This window comes from Galeopterus variegatus, unplaced genomic scaffold (genome assembly GCF_000696425.1).
Source record: "Galeopterus variegatus unplaced genomic scaffold, G_variegatus-3.0.2 Scaffold1400, whole genome shotgun sequence".
NCBI lineage: Eukaryota > Metazoa > Chordata > Mammalia > Dermoptera > Cynocephalidae > Galeopterus > Galeopterus variegatus.
Window position 1 is genome coordinate 68,615 of NW_007727511.1, and position 26,985 is coordinate 95,599.

General features: G+C 36.5%; 1 protein-coding gene across 1 annotated transcript in view; it reads right to left on the reverse strand.

Annotated features, from left to right (window-relative positions):
• Window positions 1-265: 265 nt before the first annotated feature.
• Window positions 266-26,985, reverse strand: part of RRM2B (ribonucleotide reductase M2 B (TP53 inducible)) — a 44,806-nt gene continuing 18,086 nt past the window's right edge. Inside the window, exons 4-8 of the mRNA XM_008576772.1 lie at window positions 26,748-26,842; window positions 23,477-23,610; window positions 19,162-19,266; window positions 17,700-17,813; window positions 266-490 (exon numbers count right to left, since the gene is read on the reverse strand). Coding sequence (XP_008574994.1) covers window positions 485-490; window positions 17,700-17,813; window positions 19,162-19,266; window positions 23,477-23,610; window positions 26,748-26,842 — 454 coding nt within the window. The 3' untranslated portion in view covers window positions 266-484. The remainder of the gene's footprint in view (window positions 491-17,699; window positions 17,814-19,161; window positions 19,267-23,476; window positions 23,611-26,747; window positions 26,843-26,985) is intronic.

Consider the following 26,985-nt stretch of genomic DNA (forward strand, 5'->3'; position numbering starts at 1 on the left):
AGAAATGGATCTGAGTGTCTTATATTTTTAAATGTTTTGTAAAGAATGTAACCAGAATGGGAGTATTGAAGCCACCCTATAAGTGAGAGATGCAGGATGAGAGAGAAGGGATAATGATCTCATTTTGAATTTTTTGAAAAAAGGGAGATTTTTGTAATTAAGATGCATTTGTTATCAGTAATAAAAGCCATGAGTTAAAAGTGGTTTAGGTAATCTTGGTATATTACTTATTGTCTCACAGAACAGAAAATGGGAGATAGGATTACAAGGCTGGCCCAGCCACGTAACAGTATTTTCAAAACCCAGGCTTCTTTTTCCTTTCACCTCTTCCATCATCAGTATCTTGGCTTTTTTATTCTTCCTCATGCTTGTTGCTTCATGGTCACCAGGTGGTTGCTACTGTTCAAGGATCACACCTTCACACAACTGTTTGAAGGCAGGGCACAAGGGGGTATGCCTGGCAGAGTTTTTCTTTTCATAAGCTTCACCCCTAGCAGGAAGGAAAAAATATTTCTCCACAAGACTCCAATAGGATTTCCTTTGTTTCATTAGCCAAACTGGGCCATTTGACTACTTCTAACTGCAAGGTAGTCTGGGAAAGCAAGAATGTGGCTTTCCCAACTTCTGTCATTGGAAGTGCATGAAGTTTGGGAATGGCTCTGGAATAGACAGCTAAGAGTATCTGCTATAGGTATGAATAGAAGTGTGGCCAAAAATAAAGTCTTTCCCTAAGGCCAAATAAAAGATTTTAGAATGTATCTGTGGTTTTAGTAAAAAGAAAGTTTCTATTATTTTTTAAAAATAAACAACAAAAGAAAAACAAAAAAACCCCCAGTCCTGACTGTGTATGTATATATACTTCCACACAGAGTTAAAAAATAAAAATAAAGCAGTGGAGCTTCAAAATTCTGTGTTCCTCTGACCCAATTTATCCCAGGGAAAAATCATGGATGTGTACAAAGTTGTGTATATATATGTATGCATATATGCATATGTATAAGAGTATTGCATATATGGATGTTCATTACATGTGTTTATAATAGCAAACAGCTGAAACAACCAAGCACCGTTTCATCCTCCTCTGCCAGGCTCTAAAGCTGACTACAAAGTTGGCCTGGAGAGAATAGCCCTCTCCCCTTTGTGTTACCCTCTCTGTGCTTTCTACTTCAACATAGGCAAGGTTTTGTGAGACCACTATGTGCTACCTTCACTCTAGTTCTACCTGGGAGGTTTTGCATAATGGCCTTCATGCTACATTTAGAGTCTCTGCCCCATCTCATCACTTGGGGCAAACCCCTCGGGTCTCTCTCTTCCCCCAGGGTTGATTCTCTCCCAGGAGACCCCAGGCAAACAAACCAGTTGAGCCATCACAGTGGTTTTCTCTACATATCCAGCCATGCCTGAATCCCAGTAGGTGGGGCCTGGTCTCACACAGAGCTCCCTACTGCAAATAATAATCAGTCTGAATTCTTCTACCTAGTGCAAGGAGGGCTTTAAAAACAGAGGAGCAGCAAGTCTGGAGTCTCAAGCTCTCGATTCAGTTGAGGGAACAGCAGGAGGAGATCGAACAGGACTGAGGGCTCTTCTTGGAGCAGCGACTTAGTGTGCTGGAAAGCTACTTGACTTTGCTACTTACTTATAGAACAAAATGGGAATTATCCATTATTAGGGCTTGTGATTTGTTAGTCTTAAAAGGAAATGTTCATTATAACAGCAACAAAGGATGTAAAACCTGCAAGATAATTAAGGTGAACTGAATTTTACTTACTCCTAATGCTGTAGGCAGAGTAAAGCTATATGATTTTGTTAAGGAAACATAAGAATATATTCCCTCAGCCAATTAAAATGCTAGATACTAAGACCACTTAGAAATTTACGCTAAAAATTTGCATGACCAGTCTCCAAGATGGAAATGAAAACCTATGCAATGAAGAAATTGTCAAAGGTGACATAACAGAAAGCCAATAGCTCAGCCTTAGAGGAACTATTGATTTTGAGATATCTCTAAGCTAATTGAAATGTTCTAACATAGAGATGGAATTTTAATGCTAGATAAAAGCTTTGAGACAATAGCTTCAATTATTGAGTGCTTACTATGTGCTGGGTGCTATTGTAAGTGTTCTGTATATTTGTACAACACAAGTACATACTATTGTTGTTCCCAGTTCATAGATAGTGAACTTGAGGCACAAAGAAGCCAGGTAACCTGCCAAATCCACCCAGCCAGTACGTGTTAAGAGTCAAGATTTAAACACAAGTAATTTGTCTTTGATCTTGTTAAGACAAGTGAACAGATATGATGTTGATGGGGGGATGGGGGAGAGGGAGGGAGGAAAAGGAGGAATTGGTAAAGGGTCACAAAAACCAACCATATTATATACTGATAAATTAAAATAATAAAAAATAATAAAGAAATACAAGTAATTTGACTCTAGAGCCTGTGCTATTCCATAGCTCACAATGCAGTATCCCACATTTTGAGGTACTTTCTATGGGTTCCAAGTGAATTACCTGGTCAAGATAAATTTAGGTTTCATAAGATGGAGCTTAATTTAGTAACCCCTACTCCCAGGAAATCTGCTCCCCAGACTTGAATTGTGAAAATATTCCCATCCCATCCCAACCATAGACATCACACTCCTCAGACTGAGATGGACAACCTTCCGGTACCCAGGGCAAAAGGAACTCATGTGGCCCATTCTGGTACAATAGACAGGAGTTAGCATGTCTCTTTCCATCCCAGTTCATCTCAGAATGGGCCAGAGGGTAAGCACCATTCTTCTGCCATTTCTGACCCTCCCCTCTCCACCGATAGATAAGCAAATACCACAGTCACAGGTGATTCCGTGACTAGTAAAGGCCTCCTGATACCACACAAAGATGTGCAGTTTTGTCAACTGTTTCATTATTGTTTGGGATCCCTTTATGGGAAGAGGCTCTTCCTCCTTCAGTTGGTACCAAAATGCAGGCTTTCCCCTGTGGCACTGCTGTCTAGACTTTCATCTCTGTACAGCTGGCCAGGGGTGAAATTCCCCAAGGGCCCCTGCTAGGAGTTTGCCTTTCTAAAGGGCCAGTGCTGAGCATATATATCTTCTGTGTGTCTGGGGGCTTTGCTCCTGCTGGAGGCCAAGCTTCTGTGGAAATAGAATCTTCCTTCCTTAAAATCTACATCCTCAGTTCCCACAGTGAAGGAGCAGTCTCTGAGCTGAGAAACCAGTGAATGGCTCAAGGGCTCCACCATGAGGAAGTCAGGAAATGAGATCTCTGGCAAGATATTTCCATTATCCATTCATTCATCAAAGAAATACTTACTGAGCACCTACTATGCGTCATGCAGGACAATACAAATGTAAAGAACACAGTCCTTCCCTAAAAGTGACTCAATTACAATTTCAATACATAGTTTGCCATGGCAGTCATAGTATATAGAGAGCTATGAGCGCACAGAAACTAACCAGTAAAAAAAGCAAGGGAAAAATCTGGAAGGAGAAAGAAACTTTCTGTGTTAAACTTTTGTGGCCCATTGACAAAGCTAGTCCCTCGAGATGAGTCCATGATGAATTTTATCATATACAGGAGATATGCTTGGGATAGACTTTTACTAGTCTAGTTTCACAGAGATGTAAAGTCTGATTGTATCTGGATGTTGCCTTCAGCTGGTTAGACTATCTCAGAGAATTGTGTGAAGGACAGTCCAGGTCCTCTGAGATTTTAGGCTCCAAACCTAGAGAAGTAAACTGACAGGTGGCAGGAATTAGAAGTAGGTGCTGCCTTATGGTCTGGAATTTAAACAAATTGAAGCAAGCGCATTTTTATTTGCCCTTTATTAACCTGAGTTTTGGGCAGGACTTCTTGGGAAACTTGTACAAACTTTTTGAGCAGCTCCTAACATTTTAGACAGTAGATCACATGATATAGCCTAAGGTTTCCAAATTTGTCATACAAAGCCACTGTCAGGATATGCCATTCTGAGTTCTACCTGTACTATTACTTTACCTAATACTTTTAAATTAAATTATTTTTTACTTAAATCTTTTCAAAGATTTATTTCCCAGCTCTATCCACTACAGTTGGGATACACTCTTCTCTCCTACCCAGGGACATCAGAACTCGAGACTCTTCAGCCTTTGGATTCCAGGACTTATACTAGCAGCACCTCCAGCTCTCAGGCCTTTGGCCTCAGACTGAGAATCACACTATCAGCTTTTCTGGTTCTGCGGCTTCTGGACTTGGACTGAGCCACGCTACTGGCATCCAGTTAGCAGACGGCCTATCATGGGACTTCTCAGCCTTCATGATAAGTACCAACTAGAGAGGTCTGGCACTAGTCTCCCCCACCAACATACACACACACAAAGAGACCAAAACAACAGACACACAAGTATATTTTGACTGGAACAACTGAGGAAATACTGCAGATCACCAGGAGAGTGACGAGATCCTTGTGAAGCATGGAAGACGGGAACAGCACCAGAGAGCAGAGCAGAGTATCTAGACTCTGCCCTGCTGCAGGAACCAGACCAAAATCAAGTGCTACAGGCTCAACAGCTGATCTGGTGGCCCTCTACAGAGCTGCCAGGACCTGCTGCACCAGTGTATACCTGCTCTCAGACCAACAGTGGACTGGGCAGGGGCTTTGACTCCACAGCAGGCCATTACAGAATTGCTGGAATTGGCTATACCCTTGCCGGCTTGCACCAGGCTCAACAGCCAATCAGGTGGCCACCTACAGAGCTGCCAGGACCTGTGGCACCTGTGTTCCTTTCTTGTGTATTTTTATTATTTATCTTTGCTGTTTGGTGTTTTCTCAAAGGAACATATACAAATGGATAACAGACACATGAAAAAAATGCAAAACATCACTAAGGATCAGGGAAATGCAAATCAAAACCACACTGAGATATCATCTCACGCCAGTTAGATTGGCCATTATCAAAAAGACAGAGAATAGCAAATGCTGGTGAGAATGCAGAGAAAGGGGAACCATCCTATACTGTTGGTAGGACTGTAAATTGGTGCAGCCATTATGGAAAACAGTATGGAGATTCCTCAAACAACTACAGATAGAACTGCCATATGATCCAGCAATCCCATTCCTTTCTGTACCCAAAGGAATGGAAATCATCATGTTGAAGGGATACCTGGACTCCCGTGTTTATCACAGCTCTACTTTTAATAGCCAGGAGGTGGAACCAACCTAAATGCCCATCAATAGACAACTAGATAAGGAAAATGTGGTATATATACACAATGGAATACTACTCAGCCATAAAAAAGAATGAAATTCTGCCATTTGCAGCAACATAGATAAACTTAAAGAAAATCATGTGAAGTTAAATAAGCCAGGCACAGAAAGAAAAATTCTGCTTATCCTCACTCATAAGCGGGAGCTAAAAAAAAACAAACAAAAAAAGAAAGAAAGAAAGATATAACAATCACAATGATTTGTTGAGTTTTCCAAAGCAGAGAATAGAACTCAGACCAACAGAGGTGGGAAAGGGTAGGTGGGGTTAGCAGGAAATTGGTAAAGGGCCACAAAAAATGATTACATTGGGTAATGTTTAATATACTAATTATCCTGATTTGAGCATCACATATTGCACACAGGTATTGATATTCAAAGCTGTATTTCACAGATATGTACAATCAATTATGTTTCAGGAAAAAAAAAATCTAACTTAAGAAAATATATCTTTACTACAGCACAGTACATTAAAAAAAGAAAGAAAGAAAAGGAAGGAAGGAAGCAAGAAAAGAAGTAAAGAAGGAAGGAAGGAAGGAAGGAAGGAAGGAAGGAAGGAAGGAAGGAAGGAAGGAATTAAAGAGGACACTGAAAGATGGAAAGACATTCAATGTTCATGGATTGGAAATGTCCATAGTATCTAAAGTGATCTACAGATTCAATGCAATCCCCATCACAATACCAATGACAGTCTTCACGGAATTAGAAAAAACCAATCCTAACATTCATATGGAACAACAAAAAACCCTGAATAGCTAAAGTCTAACTTAAGAAAATATATCTTTACTACAGCACAGTACATTAAAAAAAGAAAGAAAAAAAAAGGAAGGAAGGAAGCAAGAAAAGAAGTAAAGAAGGAAGGAAGGAAGGAAGGAAGGAAGGAAGAAATTAAAGAGGACACTGAAAGATGGAAAGACATTCGATGTTCATGGATTGGAAATGTCCATAGTATCTAAAGTGATCTACAGATTCAATGCAATCCCCATCACAATACCAATGACAGTCTTCACAGAATTAGAAAAAACCAATCCTAACATTCATATGGAACAACAAAAAACCCTGAATAGCTAAAGTAATCCAGAGCAAAAAATAAAGCTGGAGGCATTACACTACTTGACTTCAAATTATACTACAAAGCTATAGTAACCAAAACAACATGGTACTAGCATAAAAACAGACACTCGGACCAATGGAACAGAATAGAGAACCCAGAAATCAACCCATGTACTTAAAGCAAACTGATCTTCAACAAAGGCACCAAGGACATACATTGAGGAAAGGACAGCCTCTTCAGCAAATGATGCTGGGAAAACTGGATATCAATGTGTAGAAGAATGAAACTAGATCTGTACTTCTTGCTGTATACCAAAAACAACTCAAAATTGATTTAAGACATAAATATAATACCTGAAACTATTAAACTCCTAGAAGAAAACATAAGGGAAACACTTCAGGATGTGGGACTGGGCAAATAGTTTATGAATAAGACCTCAAAAGCAAAGACAACAAAAGAAAAAAATAAGATTATATCAACCTAAAAATCTTCTGCACAGCAAAGAAAACAATCAACAGATTGAAAAGACAACCTACAAAATGGGAGAAAATATTTTCAAACTATACATCCAACAAGGGATTAATATCCAGAACATATGAGGAACTCAAACTTAATTTTGTAAAAAAAAAAAAAAAAAAATCTGATTTAAAAATGGGCAAAGGCGGGCCGGCCCGGTGGCGCACTGGAGAGTGTGCCGCCTGGGAGCGCGGCGGCGCTCCCGCTGAGGGTTCGGATCCCATGTGGAGACCGGTTCCCGCTCACTGGTTGAGCGCAGTGCAGGCGCAACACCGAGGGTTGCAATCCCGTTGCTGGTCCCCAGTGCGGGCACGACACCGAGGGTTGCGATCCCGTTACCAGTCAGTAAAAAAGACAAAAAGGAAAAAAAAAAATGGGCAAAGGTGCTGAATGGACACTTCTAAAAAGAAGACATACAAATGGCCAAGTATATGAAAAAATGCTCAACATCACTAATCATCAGAGAAATGCAAATCAAAACCACAAGGAGATATCATCTCACCCCAGTTAGAATGGCTATTATCAAAAAGAGAATAACAAATGCTGGTGAGATTGTGGAGAAAGGGGAACCCTTAAATACTGTTGATGGGACAGTAAATTAGTACAGCTATTATGGAAAACAGTATAGAGTTTTCTTGAACAACTACAGATAGAACTACCATATGATCCAGCAATCCCACTACTGGGTATATTCCAAAGGAATGGAAATCACCATGTCAAAGGGATATGTGCACTGTCATGTTTATCACAGTTCTATTTACCATAGCCAGGATATGGAATCAACCAAAATGTCCATCCACAGATGAGTGGATAAGGAAAATGTGGCATATATACACAATGGAACACTACTCAGCCATTAAAAAGAATGAAATTCTGCCATTCACAGCAACATGGATGAGCTTGGAGAAAATTATATTAAGTAAAACAAGCCAAGCACAGAAAGAGAAATAACGCATGTCCTCATTCAAAAAATGAGAGAGACAGAGACAGAGAGAGAGAAGAAAGAACAATTACAATAGTGCATTGATCTTTCAGAAGGAGAGAACAGAACTATGGTTACTACAGGTGGAGAAGGGAGGAGAGAGAGGGGTTAGCAAGAAATTGGTTAATAGACAAAAGGAATGATTACATTTTGTAATGATGAACATGCTAATTAGCTAAGGCAGAAGCCGAAGGCCAGCCCCCTCTGCTGGGAAACAGGCAAGAAACAGACCATACCGGCGTCCTTAGGCAGGAGCCAAGAGCAACATCCACCACCTAGAAACAGGCAAGGAGAACGCTGAAAACATCACTGTCTTCCTGCTGACCCACCACAGCCATGGCTGCTGCAAAAGCAGCTCGACCAGACACCCAAATGCAGTGACACAAGGAAAGTCACCAGCAGAGACTGGTAAAAGTGTACCTCTCTCTCCTCAAAGCCCACTCCAGCATTAACAGAAGCAGCAACTGCTCTACCATGCCCCTGCTCTGTTTCTGATTTTAGTAATTTCTGTCTTCTCTCTTTTTTTCTTGGTCAGTCTAGATTAAGGTTTGCAAATTTTGTTCATCTTTTTAAAGAATAAGAAAAAAGACTATTAAGCAGTCTACAAAGCACATTGATATAAATATTTTAATCAAACATTAACTTTACATAATTCTTTAGGGTATAATTTTATATATATATTGTATAACTTGTTAAATATGTAACTATCATTCATTTTCTTTGACAGACTTTGTTATGGGAGATTGAAATCAAGTTCAAAACTCATTTCTCATTATGATCTAAGCCTTTTTCCTTACTTTATTTCTTTTCTACATTTCTTTTCTTATGACAAAAAAAAAAGAACAAAGCCAAGAATCACATTTTTTTGTCAATAGACACAGAAAAAGTATTTGATAAAATTTAACACCCTTTCATGATTTAAAAAAGAAAAAAACCAGGGCCAGCCCGTGGCTCACTTGGGAGAGTGTGGTGCTGAGAACAGCAGGCCATGGGTTCGGATCCCTACAAAGGGATGGCTGGTTAGCTCACTTGGAGAGTGTGGTGCTGACAACACCAAGTCAAGGGTTAAGATCCCCTTACTGGCCATCTTTAAAAAAAAAAACAACATTCAGCAAACTAAAAATAAAAGGGAACTTCCTTAACATGAGAAACGGCATGTAGGAAAAACCCACTGCTAACATCTAACATCTTATGCAATAGTGAAAGACTGTTAGCTTTACCCCTAAAATCAGGAACAAGACGAGGATGCATCTATCTACTACTGTCACTCAACATTGTACTAGAAGTCCTAGCCAGAGCACATAAGCAAAAAAAAGGTTCTTGGTGACTATTGTGAATGGGCAGGCTTTCTTGATTTCTCTTTCTGCTTGTTCACTATTGGCAAGCCCTCCACCTGAGCTTTCAATCTCTCACCTAATCACACCCCAATTCTGATCTTTGCCTAGACTATGCCTTAATGAATCCTTATCTCAAGGGATTTTCTCAGTTCCAACTCCTATTCTGGGGGCTTAGAATCAGCCTGTTTTGTCCCACCTGGGGGCCCGGGGTATGGAGCTGGGGACTGGACCCCCTGCCCACATCCAGGCACACTGCCAGCACCAAGGAGCATTCCAAAAACATCACCTTCATGTGGGTGGCCCACCACAGCCACCACAGTAACCACGGCTGCCACGAAAGTGGCTAGATGTCACAACCACCACACAGATGGTTTGCCAGCCACTGGAGTTCATTGACACAAGGAGAGTCCAAAGAAAAGAGACCAAAGAAGAGACCAAAGAAAAGAAGAGGATGTCTCTCTCCACAAAGCCCATTCCAGAGTGACAGAAGAAGCATCTGCTCTATGATAATATTGGGGGAACTGAACACTTCTCAGCATTGGACAGATCATCTTGGCAACAAATCAACAGCGTAACCATTACTCTTTCAGAAGGAGAGAAGAAATCTAGGGTTATAAGTGGTGGGAGGGGGAAGGGAGAGGGGGATAGGGAGAGATTGGACAAGGGGCATAAAGAGTAAGTACAATTTGTAACAATATACATACTAGCAACATTGATTTGATCAACATATGTCAACATTGAATCCCAAAAATATAATCAATTATGATTCACTTAAAAAAAAATTATCAGCCTGATTTTTCAGCCATGCAAAGATACTGAATTTCTAGAGACTCTCAATTCCCTTTTGGTTTTTCTCGCAAATCAGCTGATTCTTTCCCAAGCTCGTATCTTTCTTGATTACTTTGCAAAAGCACCAATAATTTCCAGTACTCTTTATGACAGACATCTTCTATATGTCCCCCAGATTCACTCTCCACTGTACTTCAGCACGCTAACCTGTATGGACAGCATCAACAAGCTACTTTGTCCTCTTCTAGTTTATTTTGGCTAATGGGGAGCCCTAGAAGGAGACAGGAGGCAAGGAGAAGAGGGTGAGGTTATTTATTCCCTGGCTCCTCCTTAGCAAAGTTGTATCAGGCTTGCTGTTTCCTTCTAACTGAAGAAGGTCACACCCTGTTAAAGCTATCTTCTCTTTATAATTCTTTCCTCTGGTATAAGTAACTGCTCCCTCAATCTTAACTCCCTGAGTATAGGGATGGTAATAGCCCTATTGTTGGTAGCCCCGTTTACTGCACTATCTCCTGTCGTTTCCTGCCCACAACATTCTAAATTGTCCTTTTATCAAACCCTCCTTGAATTATCCTAATTTGAATTGCCATCTGTTTGTTGCTGGGCCCCTGACTGGTACACACATCAACACCCTGATTCTTTCCAATCACTTTTTTGTTCAATTGCTTGTATCCGGGGACCAATTTGTTTTAAATAGGGTCTTTGGTTAGAAATCAAGAAACCAGGGCCAGCTTGTGGCTCACTTGGGAGAATGTGGTGCTGATAACACCAAGGCCATGGGTTCGGATCCCTATAAAGGGATGGTTGGTGAGTGCACTTGGGAGAGCGTGGTGCTGACCACACCAAGTCAAGGGTTAAGATTCTCTTACCGGTCATCTTATTAAAAAAAAGAAAAAGAAAAAGAAATAAAGAAACCTAACTATCTTAGGCAAAAAATAGGCATTTATTAACTTAATAAAACTATGAAAAGAATAGGGACACAGTTGGGCCTCCGGGGAATTTAGAACTAGGACTCTTTCTCTAGCTTTGTCCTTAGAATAAAAGTTATCCCCTTCCTTTAGTTTCAATTAGAAAAACCCTAGGTAAGGACCCTAACTAACCTGTGCCCAGATAGATGGAGTACTTACTAGTACTGGCAGCCCTGTGAGAACCACATGGTGGGAGTGGGAGCAGCAGTCCCCAGAATTAAGTGGCTGTTAATAACCATCACTCTCTCATTGTAATTACTCCACAGAGCAGAAATCACACATAGGAATTTGAATCTTGAAATTCTGCTAATTTCTTAGGTTCTAGATTTGGCACTCCTATACTGTCCTCTGTTTTTCTGCTGAGTCTGAGAATATCTCTGTGTGTCCACAAAGAAAAAAATAAAGTCAACTCTTTGGGGAATGAAGGTAGAGGTAGAGCGGGAAGAAGGCGTGGAAAAGCAATCATAGAGAATGATGATCAAGTTTACCAAGAAATTGTAGTAGGATTGACAGACAGTGCTGAGGTAGGTAATCTTGAATTCATAGTAGATCCAGTTTGCCGTGTTGTATGACTTTTTCTCTAGCAGTATTTAGCTGTTGGGGATGCAAATACTGATAACTAGACTGCTTCATACAGACAGTGCTGAGGTAGGTAATCTTGAATTCATAGTAGATCCAGTTTGCCGTGTTGTATTACTTTTTCTCTAGCAGTATTTAGCTGTTGGGGATGCAAATACTGATAACTAGACTGCTTCATTTGAAACAGGGTTGGGGATTTTCCTTGATTTTTCTATGTATGGTAAAATGCACATGAGGGACAGAGTTAAGGGTATTAATATGAATACTACTACTAGTATGATGGACTGTAGAATCTCAGCTGGACACAAAGAGAGGCTCTTGGATTGGGAAAAAGTAGACAAGTGAGAGGACTGGAGGTCCTAATTAGGTCTAAGAACTGTGGTGGGGGCAGAATACTTGAAGAAAACCATACAGATATGTATTTATCTGCATACACAAATAGCAAATATATATATATTCCTCAATTAGGGTAGCCCCTGTACTTATAAAGAAGCATTCTTTCTCGAAAAGGATATACACAAAATGATGTAGCTATGATACAGTTTATTTCAACATATTAAACCAAAAAATAACAAAACAACTCCTTTCTTTGGAAAAAATATGAATTCTGTACATGCAGGCTTGATTGACCATAATGTATTTTAGCAAAAAATATTTAGGTACAACCACACCTAATAAAGCTTTCTATGTACACTGTAGATACTAAATAACTTTGTTAAATGACCAGATATTTGGAAAAATCGAAACATAATTGTAAAACAGAGTTAAGTACATAAGAACAGTGTAAACTTATTTATCTGTACCAAAAAAATCATCCTCCAGCCTTCCATTTTCTTCAACAGAATTAAGACCCAAATTTGAAGGATTAAATCCTTCCTTCCTAAGGCCTCAGGAATATCAGAGTCTTCTTTAAACCTGTAGCTTTTGACAAACAAGCAGACCATTTAAAGGGAAATAGTGGGAAACAAAGACAGAGATTACTCTTCTGTGCCCCTCATCCAGATTCTACAATTCAATTTGATTCAAAAATATAATACCTGATTATAGGACTAATTTGACTTTCATGCAGTCCATCAGCAGCTTTATCACTGAAAATCAGTTTGTGACATTTACCCCTTAGCTTAATCTGTACAAATGAAATCTGGAAATTCTATGACAGTGATGTTAGCATATTTAAATGTAAAAATCAAAATTATGAATATTAAACTATTTATATGTAAATTGCTACATCTTTTCAATAATCATTATTTCCATGCACAAAGAAAAGATAAAATGGCAAAAGCAGCAGAAAAATATGGATGTTCCAAAATGAGACAACTGTAAAAGTTTCATATATCGAGACATGGCTGGGGTCAGCTTATACTGTAAGAATAATTGTTTATTATTGTATATAACTGGACTGTAAAACTCAGATTGGATTGGATCAAGCTGTCTTCCCAAGTCCTTCCAGTTCATGATTCCATGTGCTACAACTAAACATTTTTAATAAACGCAGTCCATCATAGAACTACAAGTTTTTATATTCTTAAATAATAAATTTAACTTTAACTACTACGGCAATGATTTAAATACAGGTGCTATAAAAAAGAGAAAACAGTAGTAAATACACTCAATTTTTTTCTTTACCTGTGAGATAATACTAAAAAGATATCCCACAACTTCTCGATTCTTTAAAGACTAAGAACCAAAGTACTGAACATAATAAATAAATGTGCAACCTGGAGGTCTGGAAAAGGGTACAGAATACCTAATATAATAAACCAGTGTATTAAAAATACAAGATTTCAGTATTAAGACTTCTTCATTCAAATACAGTTAGGTTTACTGCTATTATAAACAAGATTCGCATTAAGGCAACTGTCAATACCCATCAGACAATATGGATTCAAAACAAAGGGAATATGCACTGTAAAACTTTTTTCTTTCATTCCAGTGTCATTACAGATATTATCAGTTTTAAGTGTTAAGTTTTTGTCTACCACTTGATAAATACCTTTGAACATATTATCTGAATATAGTTCAAATGTTTCTCTATGATATTTTGATACTTTAATTAAGGTATATGACACAAAGTATATGATACTACTACATGATACTTCAGTTAATGAGGAAATAGTCAAAATCAAATCAAGATAGACGGCAAAGGACTAAATATTAGAGACAATCACAACTTCCAAAAAAAATTATATTGTAGGGACAGGGACTATGAGCAGATCTTGAACTTCTCTAAGCCTCACTCTCTCCATCTATAATATTTCAATAATAGCTATTCTGTCAAGCTTACAAGGCTATTATGAGATCAAATGAGATTATGTAAAAACACTTGACAAACTGTGAAGCACTGAACAAATAAAGAGAATTATCACAGACCAAATATCTCAAGTTTCTAACATTCTAATAAAGTTATGGCCTGCCCCTTTCACATTCGCTTGAGAATTCCCAGTTTTGATCAATTAGATAGTTGTAGAAATAATGGAGCAAAAAATTATGTGAAAAGAAAAAACTCTGAATTTGAGCTTCCAGAATTTTATAAATATAGGGCTCAGGTTATCTCTTGACACTTTCTAAAAGTAAAGAAGGGGCAGACTTCTTAGAAACCTTGGCTTCTGGCCTTTTCTCAGTCTCCTCTAGAGACACCTCTATCTCCCTCACCATCTGCTACTGTGGAGCATATATAGTTCCATAAAAAGAACTATATCTTATAACAGTATAAAAGAGTGTTAGAGTATAAAGAAATGCAGCTGAAATCAATTATAAGTACATTACTCACTTGGTACAAATTTGAAATGGTTCAAAAATCCCTACCACGTTCTCCCTTTCTTAGTCCATAAGCCCTTCTTCTATGTATAAATGGTTCTAGGTCAGATTTTTCCAATTTATGTTCTGAGAAACACTAGCTGGGTGAGATAACAGGTTAAAACAGATCTATGTTATGTAAGTTAGGACTATGCAGGATGAGAAGTTTAGATACTGCAGAATAGCTCAGTCTTTGATGTACTGACTGTACATCCTGAAGAGGAACAGAGTATACAGCATTTCTCAAACTTATCTGACTACGGAATCCCTTTTATCCCCCCACAAAATATCTAGAGAGGCTAAATGCTCTTAGAATATTCTTTGGCAGGGCCAGCCCATGGCTCACTCAGGATAGTGCAGTGCTGATAACACCAAGGCCACAGGTTCGGATCCTATATAGGGATGGCCAGTTTGCTCACTGGCTGAGCGTGGTGCTGACAACACCAAGCCAAGGATTAAGATCCCCTTACACATAATCAAAGGGTATCTATAACTTGAGTTAAACCAACACCGATGGGTCAGAGTTGGTGAAAAGACAGAAATTTAGACCCTGGAAACAAACTACATTGTGTTTTAAAAACTGTGGGGTTCATAAGGCATATTCATTGCAAAAGCAAAGCTTTTGAGAAGTTGCTTAATCCAGTGCCTCAAAATGGCAGCTGGAGGCTGAATCTGTACATCCTCTTGTTTGATTTGAACTGCACTATTTTGTAAAGTTGAATTTTAATGCTTTCAGGAGGGATTTTCATAGTCTAGAGTATCAGGCTTTACCTCTCTCTGTTATCTTCTGCCTCTTCTACACATACAAGGGCTCTTCAAAAAGTTCATGAAAAGATTGGTATTATCTTTCAGTTCTATTTTTTCCATGAACTTTTTGAAGTACCCTTGTATGTACTTTAACTTCTGGCCCAAGCAGGCCTTTGTGTTTGACCCCAAAGTCCATCCCCTGCTTCTAGTAGGACCACAGAGTGACTCCTGATCGAAAAGGAGGAGAGATCTTAAACTAACCTCCTAGCTGTCTGCTCTTAAGGAGATGGAATTCAGTGGAAATTGCTAAGTGTCGCCGTTGTTGAGGAGCAACTGAAGAAGTTGGCATATTACGAGAAAACTACCAGGCTGACACCCAGCACACGAGACCTTCAGCTTTTTCGAGACAGCAAAAGGAAAAGGTCTCTCAAATATCAAGAAACGTACTTTATAACCAGAATAGCTGTGATAAATGGGGTAATAATATTCCACCCTGCCTATAAAGAAAAGTGGTATGGACATTATTGCTTTTTTGGACACTGGAGCAACTGTATCACTCATTTCTGAGAGGTTGTCAAGAAAAATTGAAGGGTTTAAATATATGACCTTTTACAGGAATTACTTCAACAATAGTTTATTCTACCAAGTCCACTGAAGTTGCGGTTGCAACAATGAATGTCCTGTTGTGAGATGCAAATTGAAGGCTAATTACAAGATTTAATCCAATCTGGCTGGGCAGTTCTTGAAAAATTGGGTTTCTGCTACGCTGTTTCTGCTATTCTGTCGCAAAGAAGAAATAACAGAAGGAAATTTTAAGGAAGAAATAGTAATATTTGGAATGCAAAAGCTGTCATAAATATAGACTGATCTTGAAGGAAATGGGTTTTGCTTTATGAATCATGGTGTTAATGACACAGTCATCCAGACTGATGCAGAACACCAGCAAAGCCTCCAGAAAACGGGGGCAGTGTGGATGGCAACCGGATATGCGTGATAAAGCGAGATGAGGAAAATGAATATTTGTTCCTTCTTTGGCTAGTCACTCTTACACGAGACACCACACTGTTATACCTGTCCCGACCATGCACATGATCTGGCCTGAAGGAGATCATTTCAGGAATACCAGGGTGAGGGGGGAGAGAATGTTTATTGAAATTAATTGAAAGCACCACTTCCTGCTTGTCAGTTTTGCCAGCTGCATAATTGTATCTGAAGCCCTGAGTAAACTCCATCTATAGATGAGTAGTTCAGATTAAATGGTGTCACCTGTAGTCATTGACAACTCCCGGGATCTTCTCTGTCAAGCACCATATGTGCACACCAGAGACATATCCAAAGGCTACTGGCAAACATCTTTAGATAATGAGTGCAAATTAATAACTACTTTTGTATGTCAAGAGAGATCATGCCATTTTAATGTTATGCCCTTTGGCTGAACAAATGGGACAAAGATCTTTTAGATACTAATGAATAGTGTCTTACAAGGATTAATTTGCCCAACTTTTTGCCAAGTGGACATCACATGCAACATAGCTTGGTTTGTTGGGTCTTTGGTAGGGGTTGGCTCTATGGAACTAAGAGAAAAAGGAGCTTTAACTTTGAGCTATAAGACAATTATTTAAGAGGATGTTGGTCTGGATTCTCAATGAAGCAGCTTTTCATGTGGTCACCGTGTAGGGGTGCAGGCTGTATCTTTATTCATACAGATCTTAGACTAGATGAATGGTGCCCCCTAGAGTTGTGTATGCATAGCCAGTGCAACTGTTTACAGTGGCCCTGAAAGCTTCTCAAGACTGCCTGTCATTTCTTTCTAGGTGACAGTATCTAATATTAATGGAAAGGGTAATAATACTCCATGGGATTAACAAGACTTTGTTTATCAGCAAGGATTTATAGTCATTCTGATTAGGAATACAATATTCTTTGTTGTTATATATAGGAGTTATATGTGTACGTGTGTGATTTCTAATAAAAAATTAGATATAATTTTTCAGGTATCAGTATTCCATATATTAAAAGTATGGATAATTGTCCATATTGGCTAGGGGAAGGGAAATAGGTATTTTCTTAAATTCTTATTTGGCAGCATAAATTGACAGAGAGTTTTAATTTTTAGGAAAATTTGGAAATAGCTATTACATAAAAAAGGCTCATATCTTTTGACCAATGAATCCCTTTTAGGGCTCTAGCAGAAATACCTCCATACAGGTACAAATATATATATGTGGGCTGGTTAGTTAGCTCAGTTGGTTAGAGCATAGCCTTGTAACACCAAGGTCAAGGGTTCAGTTCCCTGTAACAGCGACAAAAAAAAAAAAAAAAAAAAGTATTAACACCAAAATTATAATATAGACACATGGGGATTTATATAAGGGTAAACATATATATGTATATTAAATCCAATTACTTGAAAATAATTCTATTAAATATATACATGTTATTATTATAAAGTAATTTACTGAGCTTATTGGTTCCAATATTTATCAGCCTCCTACTTCTGTTATTGAATTTCATTTTAAGGTTCAAAGGATTTTCCCAAACCAATTTGTTCATACAAAACAAGTCTCTGTCATGGACGTCTTAAAAGTAGAATATAGTGTGTTACAAATGCTTTCATTAAAATTGATTTTAGAGGCCTTACTTGACTATAACATATTAACTAGTAGTAATACATTTTTAAACACCTTACTTTTGAGAATCCAAGTTCCACAAATAATCTGTCAGCTACAAACTCAATGTACTGTTTCATCAAAATGCAATTCATTCCAATGAGGCCAACAGGCAAGGCTTCTGTTAAAAACTCCTGGGATAGAAACAAAACCAGAATAAAGTAAAAAGACAGAGCACTAAATAAGTATGCATTTTCCAAACAGAAAGAGGGTTTTAGCTTTAATAATATTCTAAGACATCGATTTTGTTCAAGGAAAGTATAGCAGAAAAGTTCTTTCATTGTGGCAAATGATGTTCATTTGTTTAAAAATGTTTGAGGTAAGGGCCGACCCCGTCGCTCACTCGAGAGAGTGCGGCGCTCCCGCCGCGGGTTCGGATCCTATATAGGGATGGCCGGTGCGCTCACTGGCTGAGCGTGGTGTGGGCGACACCAAGCCAAGGGTTGCAATCCCCTTACCAGTCACAAAAAAAGAAACAAACAAACAAAAAAATGTTTGAGGTAATACTATTCACATTATTTCACATTCCCAAAGAGCCAAAATAAATGGAAACTACCAGATTACTGGATTTTTAAAAGTGGCACACATAGGACCTGAATTAATGTGCTTTCTCAACAGAAGAAGGGAGATGCTTTGATCTGAAATATCTAGAAGAAGATTCACCAAAGATGATTGTCATGGGGAGCATGACTATGGAAGGGAGTTGAAAAAGAGATCAAACTCAATTAACAAAGAATATGAGAAAAAAAATAGGAATGGATCTGGGAGTTGGGAGACAGATTGAACTCCAACTATTAAAAGACAGTGTGTTAATAGAGAAAAAACAAAAACACATTAATCACTTGGATTTAGTTCTCAAAATGATTAAAAATACCAAAATGCATTTTATGCCTTTTCCCCTTCCCAATATGAAAACTATGCCTGTTAAACTATGTAGTGTTCAAAAAAAAAAAGTTTAAAAAAATTTTATTTTTAAATTAGTTCTTTAGAATGATAAAAACACATCTAACTCTTTCTAGTCAACAATCTTTACATGCTACAAATTAAGTTTTACTATTCATTAATTCATCATTTATTCGTTCTATAAATATTTTGGTGCATGCTTCGAGCTACATACCCTGCTAGGTTACTGAGAATACAAAACAAATAAAAAATCATCACTGCTCTCCAGTAGCTAAAAATCTAAAAATACAAAGCTACAATAATTAAAATAGTTCATAATGGCAAGAAATTTGACCGATAGATTAAAAGAGACAGAAAAACAGACCTGAAACAGATTTTAGTATACATAAAAACTTAATATATAATAAATACTGACTTACATGCCAAATTATAAACTGGCTTAAATAATTGCAATACATCATGTATTGGTACTGTCAGATTGACCGTACAGAATTTCAGATATTTGTTTTGACCTACAAAATGACAATTTCATATGAGTCATCAGACAGATGTGCTAACTGCATAAACCTCCCTACTTACCTGCTCAATTTCAACAGCATTAACAATGATCTCCCTGACCCTTTCTTCTGAAGGCTTATTTACTAAGTATCGAAACATCAGACAAGCAAAGTCACAGTGAAGTCCCTAAATAGAAGAAAAATGTCACTGTCAACGAACTTGTATTCAGCTACTTGCACACAGTGATATGTCGAGCAACATATAACGTTGGTTCTAGGAATGCAACATAGAACATCTGGAAGATAAAAAAGGGATTAATATGGCCAGGAACTTATTTTCTTCAAATCTCATTAAATGCCGATATAATAAACTATAAAGAAAATTTTTCGACGCCAGCAAATCTTAGTTCATCAGCATCAAAGAAGAATTAATTTACACAAGCAAAATCTATAACCAAAAGCATTTTGGAAAGGAAACAAAAATTCATCATTTTTTAAATGTCAAAAAATTAAGGAATAATTGAAAAATAATAAGTAGTATTTAAAGAACAGATGTCAGAGAGATTTCAAAAACAACATTTATATCAAATAAGAATAGCTCACGATAAAAATGAATTCAGCACAATGAAAATGGAAAGAATGAAGAATACCATATAAAGTAGAAATAACATTGCAGATAACTCAACCAGAGAAGAAAATAAACTTGTAAAATAAACCTGAAAATAGAATGGTTATGCAAATATAATAAATGTTATAGATCTTACGTGACTGGAGAACAGACCAAGGAGATTCAACCTACCGTAGTCAGGATTCCAAAAATCAGATTAGATGGTATAAAGTGGAAAATCAAAAGAACAGGAGAAAATTTTCAAAAATTCAAAATGAAAAAAGAGAAAGAGGTCAGATATAGAAAGACGATGGAATTCCCAACAAAATTAACAGTTAGAGACTGACACCAAGGTAGAGCCAATTAACACTTCTAAACTACAAAGAAAAATAATTTTGTAAGCAACCAAGGAGGGAGGATGGGAAGAGGAACAGATCCCTTAAAGGAAAACACTTTAACGGATTACAAATCAGAGTTGTTAGATTTTTCTAAATGAATCAACAAAAACCCAAAGACAATTCAAACATGAGACCTCAAATAAAAGGTTGTATTCCGAAGATTATTTACCTAGTTAAATTGTCATTCCCAGAAGAAACCATCAAAAAAAAAAAAAAGAAAGAAAGAAAGAAAGAAAAGAAACAAACCCAAAACCCCTCTTTGAACAGCTAATTTTAGAAAATATACTAGTGAAACATTCCTAGACTTGACTCAAGGGGATACTTCAAATTACCAAAGGCTGCATTCTAAAGAAACTGCTGAAAGACGTTAAAGAAAGTGTTGATTAGAACTGACAGCAAGCTGCTTATTACAAAGACAAGTAAATCAAAGGTAGGCACTTATAAAAAAAAAAAAAAAAAAAAAAAAAAAGAAAGGTAAGCACTCATAATTCCTAAATCAGTAAATAAAGTTAATTTTGAGGTTTAAAGCAATACCAGTCAAAAGCCCATTTGAATTGTTTTTAATTCAAAATTTAATCTGGAAGAATAAATGGGCAGACCATTGTAAAGACACTTTAAAAAAGAAAGTTTTGAGATTTATCCTAATAATTATTAGAACATATAAAACTATAATAATTAAAATAGTTTGTTACGGGGCCGGCCTGTGGCTCACTCGGGAGAGTGCGGTGCTGATAACACCAAGGCCACGGGTTCGGATCCCACATAGGGATGGCCGGTTTGCTCACTGGGTGAGCGTGGTGCTGACAACCCCAAGTCAAGGGTTAAGATCCCCTTATCGGTCATCTTAAAAAAAAAAAAAAAAAAAAGTTTGTTACGGCCTGAAATCTGACAGATAGGTCAATGAGGCAGGAAAAATAGCCTTGAAACATATTTCAGTATAACAAAACCTTAAACTATAATAAAGAAGAAAACACAAGTCAATGAAGAAAGGATGAATTACCTAAAGAGAACTGAAAAAACTTCCCAAAAGTGTTTGAAATAAAATTTAGTTAAATTCTAACTTATTCTATACTACACTGTATTTACACCAAATTCTATACTTATACTAAACAAATTCCAAACATTGTAAAAAAATTGCATTAGAGAGTTAAATGTTAAAAAGTGAAGAAAAAAATACGTGTGACTATTTAACTTATCTCTGGAGGTGGATCACATAAAATTTAAGATTTTGCATGTTAAAAGAACAAACAAAATTAAAAAACAAAAGACAAATCGGTAAAATATTTTAAATCAATGTAACAAAATTCATATATTATATTTATGCAATTAATATAACAATCAAATAAGTACTTGTTGAAAGAACCCAATCAGTCATTGTACATTTGGAATATACCAGTGAACAGAGCAAGTATGACTTCTTCAAGGATTATAGACTACTCCATAAATAACCTTAAAATATTGAAAGCATTTACAATTAAATAAGGAAAACATTAATATCACAACAGGAATAAAGGCAAAAGACATGAACAGGTAACTACAGAAAAAATACAAATGACTAATATCATTACCAAAAAAAAGTTCAATCTAAGCAAATAAACGCAAGTAAAACCAATAATGAGATACCAATTACCTCTATCAAATTTATCAAATATTTAGCAAATTAATCCAAATTCTAGTGAGGGTATAAGAAAATGTTCATACATTGCTAGGTGGGACTGAAAATTGCTATAAATTTTCTAAAGAAATCTGCAAATATGAATGGCCTTATTACCTACTCATTCTACTTTTTGTGATCAAGCTTAGGAAAATAATGTAAAGTTGGCAGAAAACTTATATACAAAGATATTCATTTTACATTATAGCACAAATAAACAAAAAGCTGGAAACAACATAAATTTCTGATTATAGAATAGTCAAATAAATGATACATTCATTCATTAGAATATTACATATCTAACAAAACTACTATTTACAAAAAAATGCTTAATATCATAGAGAAATGCTCACAATAGTTTGCTAAGTGGAAAAGAACATCTCGACTCATAAAAATATGAATTGTGAAAATATTATGCTTATATATCTACATAGATTTAAATGTAAAAGAAAAGTTTAGAAAGAAATACAATACAATAGTAAACATGGTTATCTCTGTGTGTTGAGATTGAGTGATTTTTTAATTTTCTTAATTCTCTCTAATCATCACTTATGACATTTACAATAAATGTTATTAGAAATTTAAAGACATGAAACAGCAAAAAGTAAATATACGAAGCATTTCTGGCACAAATTATTCACATATAGTGTTTCATTGCATTCTAACAAAATCCTGTTAAGGCTTATAGTCGAAGAAACTAAGGCTCAGAGAAGTTAAGTAACTTGACAAGGTTACTTAGAAATAAGCTGAGGAGCCATAATTAATGTAGTCAGTACATGTGAACTGAATTACTGTAATGCACTAAATATTGAAAACAAGAAGATAAATATGACAAGGTCTCATCTGGATCCCTATACTGGCCAGTCACCAAAAAAAAAAAAGACAAGGTATCTGCACTAAGTTGCTTAGAGTCTAGCAGAGGAGAGAAATAAGAAGCACAATATATATTATGGACTCTAAGACAGGGACCAGTTCAGATATCAAAGGGATACATAAAGAAAAGAGTGGTCAATTTTACCTAAGTGGTTCAGGAAAGTTCTGAGTTGCTTCTTGTGAGATGATAAAAAGGCAAAAAAAAAAAAAGAAAAGAAAAAAGGAGGTAGCAGAGATGGAAAGGGCATTGTAGGCAGAGGGAGGCAAGATTTAGTTAGTGACTGGATGTGGCTGAGAAGGAAAAGAAGCAATCTTAAATGACTCCCAGATTTCAAATTGAATGATGTATAGAAAGATAGTGACACTCAAGAGATAGGGAAAACAGAAGGAAAATCAAGTTTTGGTAGAAAGATGATGGGTTTGGTTTCTGAAATATTAGGTTTGAGATACCTGGAGAGCCTTCCAACAGAAAACGTCTAAATGTACTTGAATATATGGGTTTGGAGCTCAGGAAAGAATATCTGGGATAAAGATACTAGGTTCTGGGAGTTATGAGCCTTTAGATGGTAGCTGATTCCTTGGAACAAAGAAGATCAGCCAGGAAGTCATATACAGTGAAGGAGTGCGGCCAAGGCAAAAATCCAGGAGAACATCAATATTTAAGGATGAGCAGAGGAAACTAAGAATGGTAAGAGACATAGGAGGAAAATGAAGTATCTTAAATGCCAAAGAAGAAATGACTTCCTATTTTTCTTTTAATTACCAAGATACTTGTGTCACCATGAGTATTTTCCAAGGGAAAGAAAAACAAATGAACACCAAATATAAATACAAATATAACTAGAAAAAAACCTTCATTCCTTACTTCATCTCTGCTGATGAGTTCATTGGAAAAAGTGAGTCCTGGCATAAGTCCTCTCTTCTTTAGCCAGAATATAGCAGCAAAAGATCCCGAGAAGAAAATTCCTTCAACAGCAGCAAAGGCCACAATCCTTTCCCCTGAAAGACATAAAATAGTTTCACTTTCTGAAATATCACATTGCAGACATTTGCAAGTTTATATAGATATAGATTTTTATTTTTTACAATACCACAACTATTTTACCAAGAAACAAAATAAACAAGTTAGTGCCATGGCCAAGGGTCTTCAGACAAAGAAATTTTCCACTTCCAACCTACTAGAAATGTATGTCTACTTCAAATCCTACATCAAACAATGGACTCCTGTAGGTACTGGTGTCTGAACAAAGGATGGCTTTCCATACTCAAAAAAAGAGGTGATTTGCCTATGTACCATATGTGCCTGTGTGTGTAGGTGCATACGTATGAATGCAGTGTGTTATACTGCGCATATGTATGAGTGTATGGGAGTAGAAAGTAGAAGATGGACAAATGTCTTCCTCTGGGACTAGAGGAGATTGCTGAGATTTATATTTTTAGAAACCTATGGTATTTTACAGACTAGCTGTAAACATTTCCCAAAACACTGCCATGCATCTGCAATTTTTAAAAAGTAGATAAACCCACCTGAAGATAATAAATATATCTATTGGATAAAATGTCCCATCACATAGGAAAAAATACTGTCTTCTGCTAAACATGTAAGGGACAATTTCAAAGGTTACTCACTATTAGGCAAAAACTTTGCAGAAGCCCATCTCCTAAAAAATTTACAGTGGCATATCTGTAACACCGGTGCCAACCAAAATTCCAAAAGATACAATCCGAAACACCATAATCCCCAATGTTGAAATTCCGAATGATCAAAATCCCTAAAAGTCTAAAATCTCTTAACATCTAAAATCCTGAAAGTCACATTAAAATCCTAAATGTTGAAATCCTGAAAGCCAAATTCTGGGGAAGGCATTAGTGTGTTTTTTTAAATTATTTCAGCATAACTCATATTTTTTACAATTCACTTAGCTAAGTATTTCATCTTCATATCATTTCCAATACTGGAGGTATAAATTGAAAAAAGACTTTTACAGAGTTCTAATTTGTTTTATGTATTTTTTGCAAATTTGACTCCACAAAAGTGCATTATCACAACATTGACTTTGTGTGTAAGCATTGTGCATGTACATAAAGATGTTAAAACTTCCTTAGTAAATGAAGAGATGTCCTTTTTATATGTTTGCACTTGTGAAAGATAAAATTTCTTGAGATCTATTCTCTTTGGGCAACTGCATATGCGGTGATCACCCATCACAATTTTTGATTGATCTTGTCAAAAGACCTATGTTGTCCATCACGGCCTTTCAGATGACTGTAGTTATAAAGGTTTGTGCATACAATTACCAACCATAGTAATATGAGTTTATACATTTTGCTTTTTGACCTATTTCTTAATGAATACAGTTTTTCTGCTCATAACTGCTGTACCTGTGCGACTGTTAGTACAAGAGTGTTTATGCTTGCAAAAATATGTATGTTATTATTGCCTAATTGACTGTGTAAAGTGGCCTACGAATTGTATTTTTATATGTTCCTCAAGTAAATCCCCTTTAAAAAATGTAAATAAATGTCTTTAAAATGTTTTTGAATTATTTTTTCCAGAATTATACTTTTGGAATTTTCATCTTTTGGGACTGTGATTGTCAGGATTTTGGACTTCAGGGATTTTGATTTTTCAGGATCTCCATTTGGGATTATGGTGTTCAGGATTGTGTCTTTTGAGATTATGGCCCAACTCCTTTTAACACTATCCTTGGCGGATGATTATAGGTCTAACCTAAAAGATAATTTGCAAGTCCATTATGTCACCACACTGTACACACTTGAGAGAAGCAGAGTCAAGTGCCACATAATGACATTTTGGTCTAGGACAGACCACATATATGATGGTGGTCCATATGACAGCGGTCCAGTAAGATTATAATACCATATTTTTACTGTACTTGGGAATTCCACAGACCCAGGAGATATGTGAGGTCACATCCATATTCATAACACTAAGACACTATTTATATTTTTTAACTACCATTCTCTCGAGAGTACATTTTCCAGAGGCTACATGACATATCCACAATAATCTGAAAAGCCTAGTAAAATACTCCTCCCATTCCTAACTACATATTTGAGGGAGGCTAGACATTATTCATATACTTCAACCAAAACAACTTACTGCAACAAACTGAATGCAAAAGAAGAAATGATATTCCATCTATCTTCTATTAAGTCAGACTTATAAGATATAAAAGAATGTTGTTCGTCTCACTAATTTTTTGGAAAATGTGGAGTTTTTTCATAAAAATAAGTTATTTGTGTTCAAATGTAATGGGTTAATTACTGGTATCTTAAAATGCACTAATAAATGTTTTTAAGTTTTCTCGATTTTAATTTCTAATATGGAAATATCAATAGATATAACCATACAAATAAAAGCACTTTGAGGTTCTTGATAATTTTTAAGAGTGCAATGAAGCCTGAGACCAAACATTTTGCGAACTGCTTCCCCTCCTAATGAATAAAACCAGAAAGTAAAGACCACCAATTAAGAAACACATAAGAATAAGATGGGTACTTAGAGCTATTCAAATAAAATATATGAATATTTTAATTAAATTTAATAAATATTTATTAAGCAACTACAACATATAAGGTACAAGGTTTATCAATTCCTTAAAAAAAAGTTATGAAATGTGAACTCATGCAGAAGGGTGTTTGCATTTAACATATCTGTGAAAAATAAGCCTGTTATTGCAAACTTTTTCTTGTCCTGGTTGACTGCACTAATCTTTAGTTACTCAGAAACTAGGTATTTGTTCCTTGAAAAATGTTAAGATTTGACTTGCTTTAAATCCCTAAAATATACATTCTTAAAAGCAGGTACTTTTAAGTGGATTACTATCATACTTTTGTTAGTCATGTGACCAACTCTTATTTACTTGTTATTATGCACTGACATCTTTTCAACTTCCAACTTATTAAATAGAATAGATAAAAGCTTTATTTTACCACCAGTATCTAATTTATTATTAGGAATAATTATTAGGAATAATGATTCTAGTAAAGGTGCATATTGCAACACTTATACCCCTTTTCCCTGCTGGTACTTTGATTATCACAGCATGTAAAATAGTGTCATATCACCCAAGGCAAATTTGATCATATATAAATTAGATAGAGCTACATACCAAAAGTAGATTTTCTATCTGCTATCCATTGCAGGGCCCAGTCTGCTTTTTTCTTAACACATGGCATTGTTTCAATTGCATTAAATAAAAAATCCCTTTAAAAACAAAAGAATTAAAGGCAAAATTATTCACTTGTTTTTCTTTTTTTTTTTGTCTTTTGTCTTTTTCCGTGTCCGGCAACGGATCGCAACCCTCAGTGTTGCCCCCATACCGGACCGGCACGGGATCGCAACCCTCA